Here is a 21,524-nt window from a genome sequence, read left to right on the forward strand (position 1 = left end):
TTTTAAAACTTTTTGTTCTTTTCTTGACGTTTCCTGCCTCCAAACAACTTGTTCACCGAGTAATTTGCTTAAAAGACGAATCGGGGTTTTTTTTTTGCAAAAGGTTTCGTTCTGAACCGTTTGGGTGGAGCTGGATCGCGTCATCGATTCGCTCGCGCCTATCTTTCCCGCCCAAGGCTGCCGGAGGCGTGTAGGACGCACGGGGGCGGGGCGCAGAGGGCAAGGGGGCGTGTTAGGAAGTACAGGGGCGGACGCGCTCCGGTTGCCGTGGCGACGTGGGGGGCCGGTTTGACGGGCGGACCGCCGGCTCCCGGAAGTGCTTGTGCGCGAGAGGGATCTGCCCGCTTCCCCAGTCGTTTCGCGGCCGCCACAGGAACGGCAGCCGGGGCCATGTCTTCCGACTTCGAGGGCTACGAGCAGGACTACGCGGTGCTGAGCGCCGACGTCACCGGCAAGGTCGCGCGGATCCCCAAACTGCAGGGAGGTGAGGAAGGGGCCGCGCGAGAGACCCCCCCCTCCCCCACCGTCCCTGTCAGTCGCTCCTCTCTTGCCCTTCTCTGCCTGTGGGGAGCGCTTGCATTGCTCCTTCCCGCCCTGGAGCTCTCAGTTCAGAGTCAAAGTCCCTCCTCGAGGGCCGCAATCCAGTCGGGTTTTCAGGATTTCCCCCATGAATATGCATGAGATCTATTTGCATGCACTGCTTTTATTGTATGCTAATAGATCTCATGCATATTCATGGGGGAAATCCTGAAAACCCGACTGGATTGCGGCCCTCGAGGAGAGACTTTGACACCCCTGGCTTAGAGGGAACATTGATAATAACATGGTCGTCTGGTGTAAACAAATTAACAGTCATTTTACTGACCAATTTGTTGAGGCCTTGGACCTTGAACACTCATGCCTCAATAAACTGTCTCTCGCTCTCTATCCTGGGGCAAGCTGGATCCTCAGCCCCTTGAACTGATTTACCTACACCTAGGGCAGGGGTGTCAAAGTCCCTCCTTGAGGGCTGCAATCCAGTCGGGTTTTCAGGATTTCCCCAATGAATATGCATGGATCTATTGTATGGATCTCATGCATATTCATTGGGGAAATCCTGAAAACCCGACTGGGGGAAAGAGTAAAATGTGGACCTCACGGACCTCGCGGATCTAAATCCGTACGGCCTTAAAAATCTGAGGTCCGTGTCGGTCCGTGTCCCTGCCGCTTGTAGTTTCTGTCGCTGACAGACCTTGATGAGATTTTAGCGCCGACGGATCCGTCTCAGCACAGGGAGGGAAAAGTGTTAGGATCCGTCGGCGCTAAAAATCTCTTCGAGGTCTGTCAGAGCCAGAGACTAGTGCTGGAGCGGCAGAGCAGAAGCCAAGAGAGCGGGGACATAGGTTTTGGACGTGCGTTATGGAAAAGAAGTCTCCAGACTCCAGCACTAGTCTCTGGCTCTGACAGACCTCGAAGAGGTTTTTAGCGCTGACGGATCCTAACACTTTTCCCTCCCTATGCTGAGACAGATCCGTCAGTGCAAAAATCTCATCAAGGTCTGTCAGCAACAGAAACTACAAGCGCCACGGACATGGACCGACACGGACCTCAGATTTTTAAGGCCGTACGGGTTTAGATCTGCGAGGTCCGTCAGGTCCGCGTTTTACCCCTTCCCCCTGACTGGATTGCGGCCCTCGAGGAGGGACTTTGACACCCCTGTTTCAGATGGAAGGACCAGAAGGGCAGCTGCCTGGGAGTGGCCAAGTTGCTCTGCCCTAAAAAAAACCCGAATGCTCAATTCAGATGATATTTATTGTTAAAAAAAAAAAAATGTATATACCGCCTGGAATCTCAGCCGTTTCCAAAATAACAAACCTAAAAATACCACATGCATAACATTTTGCAATAATTTTAAACATTTTTTTTTTTTTTAAAGTTTATTAGGTGTTTTATATTCCAAAGAAAAATAGGGCGACCCAATGATCCACAGTGAAAACAATCCACCGATGAAAACAAAAAACTGTGCATACATGTTTTTATATGTCAGTGTATGATAAATTATCTCCAGAACATCTGTATCCACAGTTTTATGTTTATGTTTTCATCGGTGTTTTATATACCGCCTATCAAGGGTATCTAAGCGGTTTTACAATCAGGTACTCAAGCGGTTTCCCTGTCTGTCCCAGCGGGCTCACAATCGGGCTATGGAGGACCGAGTGGCTTGCCCGGGGTAAACCAGGAGCAGCGCGGGGTTTGAACCCACAGCCCCAGGGTGCTGAGGCCGTAGCGCCAACCGCTGCGCCACACACTCCTCACCCATTTTAATAAGTGCAACCCGAGGACACCTCAATATCATCCTTCACTGTCATTAAAGTCCAAGGGAGTAAGTCACAGATATGCATCCCCAATCTCTTAAAGCTACAACGATCCGAACATAGTCATAATAGACCCTGTAGTTTGTTCCATAAGGAAACACCCATACGTGAAAACATTTTGAATTGTATGGCCACGAACCTTATGTTCACAGCCAGATTAGATATCAAGCGCATACTACCATCTGATCTTGGAATTTATTGGCAGGGTGCCTATTGGTGCCGTTCTGGCTAGGGGCTAGTCTGAAACCAAGGATGTTAAAAGTAAATTCTGAGCACTCAGCTGGTATTTTATAATGGCAAATTTGTGTACCAAACCCAGTATAGAATGCTAGTGCAAGTCGACAGTGTTGTGCCAATGTTTAGGCGCACCCACTTAGGTCATGTTTATATCAGCCATAAATGTGTGCACCTAAATATGGCATCCTATGCAAGTAACTGACAGTATTCTATAAATTGTGTGCTCTCCCTACTCCACTTGCAGTTATATGCTAGAGCGCTTAAAAGCCAAGTTAGAAAATAGCACCTAAGTGTACTTATATGTGTACCTGCCATTTCACCATAGTTGTGGTGTGTAGTTGTTGTTACAGCGCAGAAGTTATGTGCCAAATTGGTGCCTAGCTTTTCATACTGTACAGAATGAGATTAATGTGGCACAGAAATATATTGCTCCTCCAACATTCATCCCAAGCAACTAGCAAGTCCCTTTTCTCATGGACAGTTTTTTTTAATGAAGTTGGAGTAGATCCAGGATCTAACAGTTTTTGGTAGTGGCAACATAAGTAACAATAGATGTACGGTGTTATCGGTGCATATTTTTCTCTCTTCTCTACTTCCTGTATGGAAACCAGGAGAGATCAGATCCTGGCAGAGAAATATCTACTGAAAACCTCATACTGTAACTGTATGTTTTAACCTGCTTTTGTAGTTGCTGCCATTGGGCCCTGGGCTTTAGCAAGCATGTGTCCATAGGGAAGGGGGCAATGGATCTGGAAGTTGCTGAGATGACAAGCATTGGTCTGTATTTTCCTTATTTAGTGGGCTTTGGATTTTCTGCCATCTTTGCTACTTTGGGCTCCTGCTGGCCTGTTCCATGTGTTTGTCCAGCTGCACATGAACAAACACATTCATGTGTAGGACTAAGTGGACATGATTGGACATTAAAACTGTTCCTTTGAACTGGTATGCAGTGTTTCTTGTGATGATTAGAGTCTGCATTTTGTTCATGCCAACACTGAGTGAATCGATCCTCTCAAGCAGCAAAATGAATAATCTTGAAAATCTTTGATAAGCTGTTAGTCTTTGGACAGGAAAGTCTGTTAGTTCTCTGTCCTATAGTTTGTTTTCAAGGTTGGTAGATGGGTGCTTAATCATAATAGAGAGCTACAAAGGAACGGGGGTGGAATAAATTTTAGCAAGTACATGTTGGTATGGTTTAGATTCCATTGGGGATGGGTGAAATTTCTGTCCCTGTGCAACTCTCTATTTGACAACCTCTAGTATTTCTTATTGATAGCAAAGGAATGATTTACAATGAGAAGAGACTCTGGAAAGAAAGAGTTGTTGAATTTATTTTAGCTGAGGTAGTTCTGCTTTACAACGGAGTCCAAACTCATTTTTCTCTGTTTAGCACCAGGCTCTTGTGTACTGATGATTAAGTTGTGTGAAGTGTTGGGGCAGCTCTAGTTCTGTTGAACGCAGTCCATGACTGTTCTTTGCTGTTGAAGAGATTAACCTCCTAGTGAAGAGACATCTTTGGCACTGCTATGGTGATGCACAGAAATGGAATTTTGATTTAATTAACTGCATTTGTCAGACTGATGGATGTATAGAAAGCAAAAATTGAATTTTAAACTATAATAGAGGAGGTAATGATTACGCATTTTATTATAAGACTATTAGAAAGCTTGTAGCTGTTGAGGAAGGCATGGCTCATTGCTGCCTCTGCACCCAGAGGTTGTGGGATCAAATCTTGTGACCCTGGGCAAGTCACTTAATCCTCCAGTGTCCACCGCTTTGAAATGCCAAAGCCACAAAAAGGCAGTATACAAGTCCTCTTTCCCTTCCCTGATGAAGGTTCATTGCTATAGTTTGGTACTGAAAGTAAAACCATAAACTTAGGACAGGGCTTTGCAACCCAGTCCTTGGGACACACCTAGTCAGTTGGTTTTCCAGGATATCCAAAATGAATATGCATGAATATTGCCTTCATTGTAGGCAGATCGATCTTGTGCAAGCCTGACTATTATGGTGTGTCCTTAAGACTGGGTTGAGAACCCTCAGCCTAGGCTTGGCTTTTGGGCTTCTGTAATAAAGTAGAACAGGGTATAGGTTGGTTTCCCAAGTATTTCAGGAACAGATGTGTTTTCAGGAAACGCCTAAAAACACATCTGTTCCTGAAATACTTGGAAAACCAACCTATACAATCATAGTCCTCAACAAACGATCGCTAGAACTATCAATCACTAAGTCTGTACTTTGTTTATTCCATTCAATCTGTAACATTTCTAATCATTGTAACCCGCATAGAACTTCATGGTCCTGTGGTATATAAACTGTTATTATTAAACAGCGCCTTTGTAGATGGCCGCCTAAAAAACAGCTGCCAATCATGTGTCGATCATGCAGTGGCGTCATTTGCAGAATGTTCCGTCGTGCTCTACATCGCTAAATCCTGTTCTACTTTATTACGTAAACCCTGTTATGCTTTATTATATATGTGAACTCGTAACCCATTCTGAGTTCTGGGAGGACGGGGGGATATAAATCCAAATCCATAAATGCATAAATAAATCATGACTTTCATCAAAGGTAGACGCTGGAAAAGTAGGCCAGAGTGTTAAAGGCCTACATTTCTGGTGCCCAACTTTGACGAGAATTGCATCTATGGAGATGCCTTAGAAAATCTAAGGTCGTTTCCAGTGTTAACCATGCCCAAGTAGATTTTTTTAAAAAAATCTTTATTCATATTTTAAACTTACAATAAGTATAACACAAAATACAATCATTTTATACTTTAACATTACTTATTATATCATCAAATTATAGCTCTCATCAAATATCCCCCCTCCCTTATATCCAGCAGGAGAAATCATAAAATATTCCCACCCTCCCATCCCACCCTAGACGTGAATGAACAAAAGGGAATTAATGTTTATTCTATGCAATACTTTCAATCTTTACAGTATCTTATTAATGGCTCCCAAATAACTTGAAATTTCTTAAAACTTCCTTGCTGCACGGCAATTATCCTTTCCATTTTGAAAATGTGACACAAAGAGTTCCACCAAAAGCTATAATTCAGCCTATCCCAATTTTTCCAATTATTTGTAATCTGTTGCAATGCAACCCCTGTCATAATGAGTAAAAGCTTATTGTTATTGGAGGATATTTGGCTTTTTGCCCTCATTGACATGCCAAACAATATGGTATCATAGGATAATGCCACTGGATTATCTAACAAATTATTTATTTGACCCCATATTGATTTCCAAAAAGCAAGTATTAATGGACAATAGAATAACAAGTGATCTAATGTCCCAGTTTCAAGATGACAGTGCCAGCATCTATTAGATTTAGAGCTATCTAACTTCTGTAAACGAACCGGGGTCCAAAATGCTCTACGTAACAGAAAAAAACAAGTTTGTCTCATAGATGCCAACACTGTACATCTCATCCTCCAAGCCCAAATACGTAGTCATTGAGATGCAGTAATTTGATGCTTGATCTCAATGCTCCAAATGTCCCGAAGACCAGTCTTTGGTTTCTTATTTAAAAATCCAGATATTAATTTATACCACTGAGCGGCCTGATGTCCCATGAAGTCCACCTGAAAACATAAGAGCGGCAAACTATACTGATTATTGAGATTTTTCCATTCAGGCAACCCAACCTGAATGGCCTGCTTCAACTGCAACCAAGTAGATTAGTTAATGAACCATTAAGTATCAATTGGTTATCAATGTTAATTGCCACTAATTTGGATCTGCGATTCCATAACTATCTACACCTAAATCCTCTTGTATGCAGCCTAAAAGGTTAGGGGCATTTCAATGAATTACGTGCAGCGTTACAGAATTTGGGCACTGCGTCCAAGTTGCGTGCCAGGACTGACACCAGGTTTCATCTGGTGTAAGTCCTCATGCCCAAAGTTGGGTGTGAAAATCCTCGCTAGGCGCTATTCTACAAAGAGCGCTCATCTTGGAACACCATGTTTAGAATAGCGGTGAGTTCTGTTGTGTTTTTATTTTTCTTATCACCTTTGATGAGCGTATACCAGTGTTTTTCAACCTTTTTACACCTATGGACCGGCAGAAATAAATAAATTATTCTGTGGACCGGCATCGGTCCGTGGACCGGCGGTTGAAGAACACTGGGCTAAGTCGTGGGCCAGACCCCGCCCATCTCTATCCAAAGTCCACCCCAGACCCTGCCCCCATAATAGTACTAATTACACCTTGCATGTCCCTTGCCTCATCTGGAAGCCTTTCCTCTGACGTTGCAACGTCAGAGAGAAGGCTTCCGGTTCAGGCGCAGGATGCCCGTAGGAGCCACTGCCCGTGGCTTTGTGCACTGAATCAGTGAGGAAGAGGGAGCTGGCTCGAAGATAACGCCGCATCGATCGCGCCGTGGACCGGCGGTTGAAGAACACTGTTTTGGGCCTGATGCACGTGCTGGCCTTGTGGACCGGCACTGGTCCATGGACCGGTGGTTGAAGAACACTGGCGTATACCACGTTACTTTTCTGCATTGGCAGTTCTCTCCTATTCCAGCAGTGCCTTCCTGAAATACTTGCAGTTTGACTGCTTGAACAACTGTGCACAGTATCTGTAGGGCAAGTGTCTTCAAATTTTCTTTAGCTCTGGCACAGTAAATGGAGCAAGTATTTTTTGCGGCACATTATAATTTAAATGATAAAATTGCAAAACCAACAAAAATTTAATTTGAGAGTTATTTATTGAAAGCTCTTTAAGTTATATATGGGTAATAGTAACAACGGTGAAACTAACCCCCTCTTTTACTAAGGCGCGCTAGTCGATTTACTGCACGCTAAATGCTAACGCGTCCATAGAATATAATGAGATCGTTAACATTTAGTGTGCACAAGATAGAATAGAATTGCTAATCAGTGCGATAGATGTGCTTGGTTTTGAGTGCAAATTAACTCAAAACGTAGCTGGATAGTCGACGAGAAACACACATTTCATTATCCACCATCTGCAGCCATTCTCTTATTTTAAAATGTAATTTCTGTAAGAGCTGAACATCCAAGTTCGCTATGATAAGAAGATCCAAACAGTAACAAAGCCTTGATTGCTTTGTTGCTCAAGTTAGGTTTATTTTTTTTTATGCAGTAGTTATCCTAAGATAACAGTTACTTGCTGTTAGTTTTCAAGGACCAGTCACGTCAAAGCATGATGCTTGTCTGGGCGGTTGTATCCTCACGCACGCAGACGCTCATAACATTGACAGAGTCTTGCATACATAATATACATGTCATCTCTTCTACATAGAAACATAGAAGATGACGGCAGAAAAGGGCTAGAGCCCATCAAGTCTGCCCACTCTGTTTACCCACCCCCTGTCTATGCCCTAATGACCCAATTTCCTTATCTTGACCCTCGTAGGGATCCCACATGGGTATCCCATTTATTCTTAAAGTATGGCACGCTGTCTGCCTCGATCACCTGCACTGGAAGCTTGTTCCAATGATCAACCACTCTCTCTGTGAAGAAATACTTTCTGGTGTCGCCATGAAATTTTCCGCCCCTGAGTTTGAGCGGGTGCCCTCTTGTGGCCGAGGGTCCCTTGAGAAAGAAAATATCATCTTCCACTTCGACACGTCCCATGAGGTACTTAAATGTTTCGATCATGTCTCCCCTCTCCCTACGTTCCTCGAGAGTGTAGAGCTGCAATTTGTTCAGTCTCTCTTCGTACAAGAGACCCTTGAGCCCCGAGATCATCCTGGTGGCCGTCCGCTGAACCGATTCAATTCTGCGCACATCTTTACTGTAATGTGGCCTCCAGAATTGCACACAGTACTCCAGATGAGGTCTCACCATGGCCCTGTACAACGGCATTATAGCTTCAGGCTTTCGGCTGATGAAACTTCTATTCATACAACCCAATATCTGCCTTGCCTTAGATGAAGCCTTCTCCACTTGATTGGTAGTTTTCATGTCTGCACTGATGATTACTCCTAAATCTCGTTCTGCTGAAGTCCTAGTTAAAGTTTCTCCGTTCAAGAAGTACGTCCTGCATGGATTTTCGCTTCCGAGGTGCATGACCTTACATTTCTAGTGTATACTTATGAAGGGAATTTTTTTAAATTAAAGTAAAATTCTGGAATCTCTTCAGAGCACACCACTGTGCCGTGGACACAGTTTGAGAGACACTGCTGTAGGGTTTCAAGTTTATTAAGAAATTTTTTATACCGCTCAATCAAACTTCTAGGCGGAGTCCAAATAAGTGCTAATAAGGATCCAAAGACAGGCTTACATAGGTAAAACTTGAGATAGGTTACGAGACAAATATTACATAACATAAAAACGAACGGGCACAAGAGGGAAGGACTACAATAATCAAGTAAAGTTAACATAAAAGGTAGGTACGATAGGAAGGGGATTAAAAAAAAAAAAAATGATGATAATTAAAATTTAAAGTTTAAAGATTTTGGCCCTAATAAGGGCAGTTAGATGTCAAAAGCATCTTGAAATAGAAAAGTTTTTAGGTTATTTTTAAAACGAGGAAGAGAAACTTCTGTACGAAGATGGTTGGGGTAGAATTCCAAAGCGAAGGGGCAGTTACCGTGAAATTATTCGATCTAATGGTATTGATATGTTTTAAGGAAGGAATTGTTAGAAGATTTTCAGATGTAGAGCGAGGAACTTCAGAGGGGCAGTAAGGTATGATTAGATTATTAATAAATTCAGGTTGGTTACTTGAACGGGTTTTAAACATCAATAAAATAATTTTATAATTGATTCTGTGCTCAACAGGGAGCCAATGAGCTTTGTAGAGAAGGGGTGATACGTGATCTTATTTTTTTGCATTGAAAATAATTTTTACAGCTGTATTCTGTATAATTTGTAGTCGCCTGATTATTTTTTTTTTTTGTTTTACCCTTAAACAGAGCATTACAGTAATCAATACATTAAGACATTTAAGGATGCAGGTTCCAGTGTTTTATGTTAATGGGAACATTTGTGTACTGAAAGGATTAGAATTTGTTGAAAAGGGGGTTGATGCTCGGATGGTATACTGTATAGCTTATTGTATAATGGTCCAGTAGTGTAGCACCATTCATGAGCCCTTATAGAGGGGTGGATTATGGAAGCAGCCCCTGCTACGGCAGGCGTCTACAAAACGAGCGCCTGCTGTGTGTCAATCACTGACCAGCGCCTACCAACCAGCACAGAATCGCAGCTACCACAGACCCAGGGTTTTAAAGGCCTACATTTCTGGCGCCTAGGTGCGTCAGAGAATCACGGATAGCGAGAATTATCCCAGGACAAGCAGGCATGATATTCTCACACATGGGTGACGTCATCTACGGAGCCCCAGCGCGGACAGCTTTTCAAGCAAACTTGCTAGAAGTTTCAAGTTTGCACACTGCACCACGCATGTGCTAGCCTTCCTGCCTCTAGAGGGCGCATCTCCACCTCGTGGTCCTCAGTTCATTTTCATCCGCGGAGCCAGAAGCCCTGTGGATAATTTTTTTTTGTTTTAATCAATTTTTATTAGAATTTTATAATGATGATAAACAATACAAACACCATTTGTAAACCAATCCGTAATATTACAATCTTTCAATAAAGCATATAAAAAAAAAAAAAAAAAAAAAAAAAGGGAGAAAACCCCCTAACATAAATATATCTCAATCCCGCCACCCTACATAAAGTAAACCAATATAATCAATAATATCCCCCATCGAATAAACACCATGAGGGAGTCCTTTCGTTGTTCCTTCAAAAAGACTCCCAATGAACCACACCTCCCCTCACCCTCTATCCCACCCTCCCACCCCACATGAGGAAATAATTAAATGTACTGAAATATTTTGTCCCAAGTCCGCCTTTGTAAGTCATAATAACCATAATGCTTAGCAGCTATACATTCCATCTGTGCAAGTTTTCGCAATTTCTCTAACCATTCCTCTTCTGGCGGAGCGGCTAACTTCTTCCAATATAATGCTATTAAACATTTGGCCGCCGCCAACCCCATTCTGACCAGTTTTGTCTGCCAAGGAACTTCTCTAACATTATGTAACCCTAACAGACAAACTTGAGGTGAAAGTTGCAATGGATCCTGGATCCACAATGTCAAAGATCGTGTAACAATAACCCAAAATTTCTGAATCACCCCACAGTCCCACCAAATATGCATAAAAGATCCAGGGCTCTTACCACATCTCCAGCAAGAGTCTGAAACTTGAGGGTACATAATATGTAACCGTGCAGGTGTGAAGTACCAGCGTGTTAAAATTTTATAAGCATTTTCTTGGACCAATATACAATGAGATGCTTTCTGTACCTCCATACAAATACGTGACCAATCATCTGCAGAAAAATGCAGCTGGAGGTCCCGTTCCCACTGTTGTTTAAAAGGAAAGGAAATCACCACTCTACCGCGCAAGAACTTATAAAGAATGGAAATCGGTCTCGGTACTCTACTCAACAAAAGCCATAAGTTTTCCAAAGATTCAGTCCCCTGGGGATTCCCTTTATCCCAACTTTCCGAGATCATAAAATGTCTCAATTGCATGTATGCAAAAAATTCGCCTCTTAACCCAGGCTTCTTAGTCACCAATGCATCAAAAGTAGGTAAGCATCCCCCAACTAGTACATCTCGAAATGTAAGAATCCCCATAGATTCCCATTTCCGAAACGCCCTCCTTTCCAATCCTGCCATAAACCGCGGTTCCCCCTTGATAGGAGCCAGCGTGGAAACTCCCCTACCACTCTTTTCCCTTTGATATAAAGAACCCCACATCCGTACTAAATGACAAAAGAACGGGTTCCCTTGCCCCTGCAATCGCTCTGACAGCGAGGAAGAGATCCACAGCCAATTATTCAGTGTACAATGCGGAACATAGCTTTGTTCTATTTGAACCCCAGGTTTAAACACTGCGATCTTCCAATCCAAAATAAAACGGAGTTGTGCAGCCTCGTAATACCAGTGCAGATTGGGCACTGCCCGTCCCCCATCTTCCCTAGCAGACCAAAGTACTTGTTGACTCAACCTGGGATGTTTCCCTTGCCAAATAAAATATCGAAATTCCTTATGCAATAGCTTCAAAAGCCCCCTCGGCACCGCTATGGGCAGCGTTTGGAATAAAAATAATAGACGGGGTAAGATATTCATTTTGACAACAGCTATACGCCCCCACCAGGACAACCACAAACCCTTCCAAGCTTGCAAGTCTCTCCGCACGAAACGCACTATCTTAGAGTAATTGAGATCATAAAGACACGATAAATCAGATGGAATCAAAATACCAAGATACTTAAGATGCCCCAGTACCCGCCTCACCGGAAAGGTGTCAGCCAACCTCTGCGCCTCCCCCTCCTCCAAAGAAATATTCAAAAATTCGGACTTGTCCATGTTGATCGTAAAACCAGATAGACCTCTAAATGTCCCAAATACCTCCAACAACCCAGTCAGAGTAGTCTCCGGGTCCGTCACATAAAAAAGAATATCATCTGCAAATAGCGCCAATTTATGTTCCCGATCTCCAATATGAATTCCTCTAACTGCCCCCAAATCCCGAATATAACAAGCCAAAGGTTCTAAATACAAAGCAAACAGTAAAGGGGAGAGTGGACAACCCTGTCGGGTCCCTCTTGTAATAGAGAAGAAATCTGTATAAAGCCCATTAATTTTAATACAAGCCCTCGGTGTCAAATAAAAATTCCTTATCCATTTTTCATACATTCCCCCAATTCCCATCCGTTCCATTACTGCCCATAAAAAGTTCCAATTGACCTGATCAAAGGCCTTTTCAGCGTCTATGGATAATAGGACCATTTTACTATTTTGTTGCTGTGCCTCCCAGATCAAATGTAAAGTTCTACGTATATTGTCTCCCACTTGACGCTTCTGGATAAATCCAGCTTGATCAACATGGACAAGTCCCGGTAACACTCGTCCCAATCTCAATGCTAACACCTTCGCCAAAATTTTAGCATCAACATTTAATAATGAGATGGGACGATATGCTCCACACTGCTCCGGGTCCCGTCCCGGTTTCAACAATACTGTGATCCCTGCTTCTCCCATAGTAGATGGCAAAGAGCCCCCGTCTCGCACTCCATTACCAACCCTCACCAACAGTGAAACAATCTGCTCCCTAAAGGTCTTATAGAACACATTCGATAACCCATCTAATCCCGGAGATTTCCCTCCTTTCAAACCCCGTATGACCCCAGACACCTCCCCCTCCGTTATGGGAAGATCCAACCTCTCTTGTTCCAAATCCGAGAGCTTTGGCAAAGGGACCATATCTAAGAAATCTGAAATCTTAGATCCCTCACTCAAGTTGTCCCCACGATACAACTCTGCAAAAAATGTAGTAAACTGGTTATGTATATCCTTATCAGTCCTATACCTAACTCCATCAGTTCCACGAATACTCTGAATAGTAGCAGACATCCTTCGAGCTCGCAAATAGCGGGCAAGCATAGCACTAGACCGATTTCCATTCTCAAACATAGCCTGTTTCAATTGTGTCTTTCTAAAAGCTAAATCCTCCAGTTGCATTTGGTGTAATTCCAATCGAACTTTACTCAAGGCCTCATACACCCTAGGCCTAGGATCTAATTGATGTTGTTTTTCTAAATCCACCAATTGCTCCCTCAATCCCAAAGAGCGCTTAGCTTTGTCCCGTTTTTTACGGGCCCCCCATTTAACAAAAATACCCCGAATAACAGCTTTCAGTGCATCCCAAAGTGTCCCATCCCTTACTTCCCCATTGTCATTTATATATAGATAGTCTACAATAGAATCCTGCACTTCTTGCAATACAATAGGGTCCCCTAAAAGTGATTCATTTAAACGCCAAAATCTGTTACCTGATTGTATCCTAAGTCCCTTGCATACCACCCAGACAGGAGCGTGATCGGAGATCTGAATGTTACCAATCTCCGCCTCTTGAATCCCGCCCCAAAGATTTCTATGTACCCAAATACCATCTATTCTCGTGTAAGTCTGAGTAGCATTAGAGAAATGAGAATAAGTCTTCTGAGTACCATGTAGCAATCTCCAACAATCCACCAATCCCAATAGATGCATAAACCTAATCAAGGCCTTACTATGACGTCGGAGAACCACTCGTCCCCCTTTGGAGTGATCTAATGATAGATCTGGGCACACATTAAAATCCCCTCCACAAAAAATCGCTCCCCTTGCGAAAGCAGTCAAGTCATCTGTGAGACCAGAATAATAATGTGATTGATCAGTGTTAGGCCCATATATATTAATAATAGTAGTCATTTTATCCTGTATCTTACCCCGTATAGCTAAACAGCGTCCCTCCCTATCTTTGAAAACTTCATCCACCTCCAGCCCTATCCCCTTACGAACCAAAACAGCTAAACCCCCCACCCTCTGTGTGCCTCGAGCCCTATGAGTCCACACTTGATCATAATGTTGAGTGTGCAGTAACCGCTCGTCCCTCGATCTTAAGTGAGTTTCTTGCAGCAAGCATATATCCCACTTCAGCCGATGCAGTTCACGAAAAACTATACTACGCTTTCCAGGGTTATTTAATCCATTAACATTCCACGAGCCTAGGACAAGAGAACTATCATTCCTCAAATGACCCCCCCTAACCCCACCCCCCCTACCCCCTCTCCCCCCCTCCCTCCCCCCCTGCTGTCTATACGACCCTGACATGCCCAAGATCTGGGCAGCCAAGGAGAAGAAGTAAGGTCTCCCCCCCACAGAAGGCAACTGAGCCCTTTTATACTAGCGTCACTCATCCATACCCCAAAAACCACAAATGCCCATTACAATGAACAACATCCGTAATAGTATAAGTAAAATAATAATAATCCCACAGACAATAATTCTTGTCATGGAAAACTCGTACTAAATTCTATACATAACCTCTTTCTGAATATGCAGAATCAAATTAGTCATTTCAAAAATCAATCTAAAGAACCCCTGGCAAATGCCAGACTCCCCTAAACTAGGACCGAACGTCCTAGAGAAAAACGGGGAGGAAGCAAAGAAAAAATGGGTAATAATCCCCTCAATCCATCAGGTCTGATCCTTTAAATGCCGCTTCCCCGCACGTCCAACAGTGGACCAAACTCCAGTAGAACGCTTCTCCGCCTTCTTAGATACAGGCACTGGAACCTCAGGAACATTCTTGCACCCCATTTCCTTCAGGGCTGCCCACGCCTCATCCACATCACCAACACGTTTGGATTTGCCATCAATCGTGATCCATACTCCAAAGGGAAATAACCAGCGGTAGCGATGGCCCTCAGCTCGCAGCAGTTGCGTTATCTGTTGAAAGTTCCGACGTTTTTGCAGAGTGGTCCAGGCTAAGTCTTGAAAGATGCCCACCGAGATATTATTCCAGCGGTATTCCTGCTTGCGCCTCGCTATTTGTAGAATGCTTTCTTTAATCCCAAAATCCTGGAAGCAAGCAATAATGTCCTTAGGCCCTGTGCTTCGTGCAGGACCTAAACTGCGGTGTGCCCTCACCAGCACTATTGGATCAGTCAGGGAGCCATGTGCTTCAGTGAGTAAATCAGCACAGATCTTTTTCACCACTGCAGCCCCATCCTTATACTCCTCCAGCTCTGGAATGCCCTTAAAACGCAAGTTGCATCTGCGTGATCTATTTTCCAAATCCTCCACCTGAGATTGCAACATCTGGATGGAGGATGGCATTTGATTCAATTCAGCTCGCATATTCAGCAGATCTTGTGTCATCTCCGAAACGCGATCTTCCGTGTCTCCCACCCGACCTCCCAACTCGGCCACCTCAGACCGCAGTTCCGTCATTGCAGCTTTTAAATCCTGGCGAACACCCACCATTTCCTTCTTAAGATCTCGAAACCACTCTTGTAATACTTGGGGGGTGATCGCTTCAACTGGTGCGCTCTCGATGGCAATCTCTTCCTCGTCCGATTCCACGTGCGCCGGCGCCATTTTTTTTTTACATCCCGGCAGTCCGCTACTGCCCGCGGTTGCTGATTTCTCCCCTTCAGGCAAAGGGAATCGAAATTTGTCCAACTTCTTACGGGTCTCCATCTCCGCTGTTGTGCCACAGTATCATAAAGAATATAACTCCTTCGGTCAGAACGCTGCAATTTTAATATTTCTCCCGTGCCTCCACGGAGCTCTCTGTTCAAGCAGCCATCCTGTGAGCTGACGTCACTTCCTCCGCCCTGTGGATAATTTGTGCTCGTATTGCCTTCTGTCGCCGCGGCTGTGTTCGGAATTTCGACGCGGTCGCTGCGCTAATTGTATTTTCTTTCTTTGTTTCCTTTCTTTTTCAAAAAAAAAAAAAAAAAAATTCTAATTTTCCCTTTCGCTCCGGGGGCTCCCGGTAGCCGTGGCCGAGGAACCTCGCTTGTTCCCGGCCTCGTTTTGGGCCCATGTCCCGGCCCGTAACGGGATTTAAGAAGTGTGGTAGGTGTGATAGGCTTTTGTCCATCACTGACCCTCACAGGTGCTGCATCCGGTGTTTGGGGCCCCTTCACCCGACAGCATCGTGCCCTAAGTGTGCCACCTTCCAGAAACGGGCCCTTACTCGTCGCAAGGCACGTATGGCTGATCTCTTTGCCGTCGATACCCCGACGGGGAAGGCCTCGAGCTCGGCCTCGGCTTCGGCCCCGGCCTCGACCTCGGCCTCGACATCGGACCCCTCGGCTCCCTCGAAGCCGGTTGCCTCGCAGAAGCAAGCCCCGGGTAAGTCTCCACTTCCTTCCTCAGTTTCATCTAACAGGAAGCCATCCTCGGGCTCTTCGTCGGCGGGACCGTCGACCTCGGCCCAGTCCAAGGTGTCGAAGGGGTTAGCCCCGAGGGAATACTCGAAACCGAGGTCGCCCTCTGCGGAGCGCCCCCAGGTGTTGCCTCCGGGTCTCACTATCCCGGCGTTCCAGGAGTTGCTTCGCGCTTTAATCTCCTCGGAGCTCTCCGGGGCCATTGAGACCTTGCAGCAGGCTTCGGCCTCGACTTCGGTCTCGGTGGCCCCGCAGTTGGCGACCTCGGCCTCGGGCACCGGCCTTTCAGCGGCCGAAGCTCCCTCGGCCTCGACCTCGACGCTCCCCTCGGATCCGACCTCGGTGAGACAGCCTGAGGTCAGTGTGCGGTCCCGAGACAAGCAGCGCCGGGTACGCCGGATCTCCTCGTCCTCGTCCCCGAGATCTTCACGGGGTTCCTCGCCCTCGAGCAAGCCTCGGGCGAAGCACCGCCTCAAAAAGGCCAAGCGGTCTCGAGCCTCACCTCTGCGGAGTCATCGCTCGACGACGCCCGAGGGTGGGGCTTTGCGTGTCGAGGAACTCCGCCTCGACAACCCCGATCTCTTACGGTCCCCGATCCGGGAGAGTTCCCGTGCCTCCTCGCCGGGGCGGAAGGGACGGGCCTCCATACCCCGTACCCCGGGGGGTTCCCCCAGGGGGTCTCTTCGGCGGACTGTCTCCCCGACCCCCTCGAGGTCTCGAGATCGTGCCTCCTGGGGTTCGGGGTCGGGGGGGCAGTTCGGGTATTCTCGCCAGGCCTCTCCCTTCGGCTCCGTTGCGAAGTCTCGGTCACCCTCTCCGCCTGCACGGACATCTTCTTTTTCAAAGTTTGTCCATGACATGGCGAAGGCTCTGGGGGTGGATCTGTTGGCAGGGTCACACTATACAACAGAGTTTTTGGAGGAACAGGATTCTCCTGCTCCTCAGCGGGAATCTCCCCGCCTGCCGCTTCACAAGGTCCTCCTTCAGACTTTGCTGCGGAACCTTGAGACCCCTCTTACAGTGGCGGTAGTGCCCACCAAGATGGAATCCAAATATCGGACTCTTCCCCCCAAGGGGTTTGACAAGGGGCAACTCTCCCATCAGTCGCTCCTGGTGGAGTCGGCTCTTAAGCGCTCGCAGCCCTCTAGAGTCTTGGCGGCTGTCCCCCCTGGGAGAGAGGGTCGGACCCTCGATAAATTCGGCCGCCGTCTGTATGCTAATTCCCAGATGGCCACGAGGGTCCTCAACTATGCTTTCGCCTATTCTTCCTACCTCAGATCCATGGTCAAGGATCTGCCTGAATTTCAGGGAGTGATCCCGGATTCACACAGGGATAGGTTTGCCACTTTTGCGTCGAACCTGTCCCAACTACGGTTCTATCTGTTTCATGCAGTATATGACGCTTTTGAGCTTGCCTCGAGGGTCTCGGCTTGTGCGGTAGCCATGCGCCGGCTGGCGTGGCTACGGACCCTCGAGATGGACCCCAACCTACAGGAGCGATTGGCCAATCTACCCTGCGTTGGGTCGGAGTTATTCGATGACTCCCTGGAGGCGGCCACCAAGCGGCTTTCGGACCAAGAGCGATCCTTGGCGTCTCTGGTTCGCCCGAAGCCTAAGCCATCGCCCCAGAGACCATTTAAACAACCGCCTAGGCGGTACCCTCAAAAATCGACACCGGCCTTTTCGAGACCTCCTCCCCGACGTCCACCCCAACAGGGTAGAGGGGGGCCCTCCAAAGCCGCTGCGCAGGGGGCATCCAAGCCGGCGCCGTCCTTTTGACGGGATGAGCGGCCGGGGGCTGGCCCCCGCCGCGAAGTCGCCCAACCCCCTCCCCATCGGGGGTCGGCTCACGGTCTTTGCCAGGGCTTGGTCGGAGATTACGTCAGACGCATGGGTGCTCCGGACCGTCTCAGAGGGCTATTCGTTAAACTTCTCCAGGCAGCCTACAGACATGCCTCCCGGGGCGTGCCCGTCCAATCGGAGCCAGTTGACCCTTCTCCGCGAGGAAGCCAGGGCCTTGTTGAGCCTCCGGGCGGTCAAAGTGGTGCCCCTCGATCAGCAGGGACGGGGATTTTATTCCCGTTACTTTTTGGTCCCAAAGAAGACCGGGGACTTGCGGCCCATTTTGGACCTCCGGAAGCTCAACAAGTTCCTGGTCAGGGAGAAGTTCCGTATGTTATCGCTTCCGATTCTATATCCTCTATTGGACGAGGGGGACTGGATGTGCTCCCTGGATTTGAAGGAAGCGTACACCCATGTTCCGGTGCATCCCGACTTTCGGAAGTTTTTAAGATTTCAGGTCGGGGAGTTGCACCTGCAGTACCGTGTACTACCCTTCGGTCTGGCTTCGTCCCCTCGGGTATTCACGAAATGTATGGTGGTGGTCGCGGCTGCTCTGCGCTCCTGGGGGTTGCAGGTCTTTCCCTATCTGGACGATTGGCTGATCAAGGCCCCGACAAGGGAAGGAGTTATTTCAGCGACCCAACAGACTATCACGCTTCTTCAGGGTCTAGGGTTCGAGGTGAACTTTCCCAAGTCTCACTTGCGCCCGACTCAATCCCTCCAGTTTATAGGAGCCGTGCTGGACACGGTGCTCCTCCGTGCCTTCCTCCCTTCTCCACGGCTGGAGGCACTGCTTCGTTTGGGCCGGCAGGTTTCACAACGGCAGGTAGTGTCGGCTCACCGTATGATGGTGCTTTTGGGGCACATGGCATCGACGGTCCAAGTGGCCCCTTTTGCCCGGTTGCATCTGAGGATTCCTCAGTGGACCTTGGCCTCGCAATGGCGTCAGGACCGCGACCCGGTATCTCGCCGTTTGCTTGTGACTCCGTCTTTCAGACGCTCGCTCCGTTGGTGGACCAACTCTACCAATCTGTCAGGGGGTTTGCTCTTTCGCGTCCCTCCGCATCGCAAGGTCCTGACCACGGACTCTTCGGAGTATGCGTGGGGGGCTCATCTAGACGGTCTACGAACGCAAGGCCTATGGTCGGCCGCGGATCGTCGGTGTCACATCAACGTGTTGGAGCTTCGTGCCATTTATCTGGCTGCTCGGGCCTTCGGTCACCTCCTGCGCAATCAAGTGGTTCTCGTTCGAACGGACAACCAGGTGGCCATGTATTACGTAAACAAGCAGGGGGGGACGGGCTCTTGGCCTCTGTGCCAGGAAGCCCTGCGCCTTTGGACATGGGCCGTCTCTCAGAACATCTTCTTGCGGGCGGTTTACATTCAAGGGGAGCTGAATTGTCTGGCAGACAAACTCAGTCGTCTTCTCCAGCCACACGAGTGGTCGCTGAACTCTCGGGTTCTACGCGAAGTCTTCGACCGCTGGGGGACTCCTCAGGTGGATCTGTTTGCTTCGCCCGAGACTCACAAACTACCCCTCTACTGTTCTCGGGTGTACTCCCGGGAACGTCTCGAGGCCGATGCCTTTCTTCTCGACTGGGAGGGGAGGTTCCTTTATGCGTTCCATCCTTTTCCTCTGATTTTGAGAACGCTGGTTCATCTGAAATCGACCAGAGCTACGATGATTCTCATTGCACCTCGTTGGCCAAGACAGCACTGGTTCTCCCTGCTTCTTCAACTCAGTGTCAGGGATCCTCTGCTTCTGCCTGTCTTTCCCTCTCTGCTGTCTCAGAGTCGGGGTTCGCTGTTACATCCCAATCTTCAGTCTTTACATCTGACAGCTTGGTTCCTTTCCCCTTGACTTCGGTTCCTGTTTCTCAGTCAGTACGGGATATTTTGGAGGCCTCTCGGAAGGTCTCGACTAGGCTTTGTTATTCCCAGAAGTGGACCAGATTTTCATCCTGGTGCTCCTCGAACCGCCTGGACCCGGGTTCGGTTCCTGTGTCTTCGGTGCTGGAATATCTGTTGCATCTGTCGAATTCTGGTCTGAAGACGACTTCTATTCGAGTGCATCTTAGTGCAATTGCTGCATTCCATCAACATCTCGAGGGTCGTTCCCTCTCTCTGCACCCTCTGGTTTCTCGTTTCATGAAGGGTCTTGTACATGTTCATCCTTCTCTCAAACCTCCTCCTGTGGTATGGGATCTTAATGTGGTCTTGGCTCAACTGATGAAACCGCCTTTTGAGCCGATCGACAAATCTCTTCTTAAGTTTCTTACTTGGAAAGTAGTCTTTTTGATTGCGCTCACGTCCGCTCGTCGGATTAGTGAGTTACAGGCTTTGGTTGCGGACCCTCCTTTCACTGTGTTTCATCATGACAAGGTGGTTCTTCGCACCCATCCCAAATTCTTGCCTAAGGTTGTGTCTGATTTCCACCTCAATCAGTCCATTGTTCTTCCGGTTTTTTTCCCGAAGCCCCATTCTCATCCTGGTGAGACGGCACTTCACACGCTTGACTGTAAGAGGGCGTTGGCTTTTTATCTCCAACGTACTAAGTCTCATCGGAAGGTTCCTCAATTGTTTTTGTCCTTTGATCCTAATCGGGTGGGACATCCGGTTTCCAAGCGTACCTTATCCAACTGGTTAGCTGCTTGTATCTCTTTTTGCTACGCTCAGGCTGGTCTCCCGCTCTCGGGTCGAGTCACGGGACACAAGGTCAGGGCGATGGCAGCTTCGGTTGCTTTCCTCCGTTCTACTCCTATGGAGGACATATGTAAAGCTGCCACCTGGTCTTCGGTTCATACGTTCACCTCCCACTACTGTCTGGACTCCTTGTCCAGGAGTGACGGCCGGTTTGGCCAGTCGGTGTTACGTAACCTGTTTTCATAAATTGCCATCCTCCCACCTACCCTTCTTCTGGTTGGCTTGGAGGTCACCCATGTGTGAGAATATCATGCCTGCTTGTCCTGGGATAAAGCACAGTTACTTACCGTAACAGGTGTTATCCAGGGACAGCAGGCATATATTCTCACAACCCGCCCACCTCCCCGGGGATGGCTTTTTTCTTTGCTTGATATGGAACTGAGGACCACGAGGTGGAGATGCGCCCTCTAGAGGCAGGAAGGCTAGCACATGCGTGGTGCAGTGTGCAAACTTGAAACTTCTAGCAAGTTTGCTTGAAAAGCTGTCCGCGCTGGGGCTCCGTAGATGACGTCACCCATGTGTGAGAATATATGCCTGCTGTCCCTGGATAACACCTGTTACGGTAAGTAACTGTGCTTTCTGGCGCCGCCCCCTAACCACACCTACTTCCACATTAGGCATCACTAGGCGTTGCTATGCGCCAAGGACGTAGGCGCCGGTCGCGAAAGAT

The 21,524-nt window shown here is 47.3% G+C and overlaps 1 protein-coding gene across 3 annotated transcripts in view; it reads left to right on the forward strand.

Annotated features, from left to right (window-relative positions):
* Positions 1 to 239: 239 nt before the first annotated feature.
* VTI1A (vesicle transport through interaction with t-SNAREs 1A) overlaps positions 240 to 21,524 on the forward strand; it is a 783,069-nt gene continuing 761,784 nt past the window's right edge. For all 3 annotated transcript variants that reach the window (XM_033941340.1, XM_033941338.1, XM_033941339.1), the window contains exon 1: positions 240 to 484. In XM_033941340.1, coding sequence (XP_033797231.1) covers positions 391 to 484 — 94 coding nt within the window. In that variant the 5' untranslated portion in view covers positions 240 to 390. The remainder of the gene's footprint in view (positions 485 to 21,524) is intronic.

This window comes from Geotrypetes seraphini, chromosome 4, assembly GCF_902459505.1.
Source record: "Geotrypetes seraphini chromosome 4, aGeoSer1.1, whole genome shotgun sequence".
In the NCBI taxonomy this organism is placed as follows: Eukaryota; Metazoa; Chordata; class Amphibia; order Gymnophiona; family Dermophiidae; genus Geotrypetes; species Geotrypetes seraphini.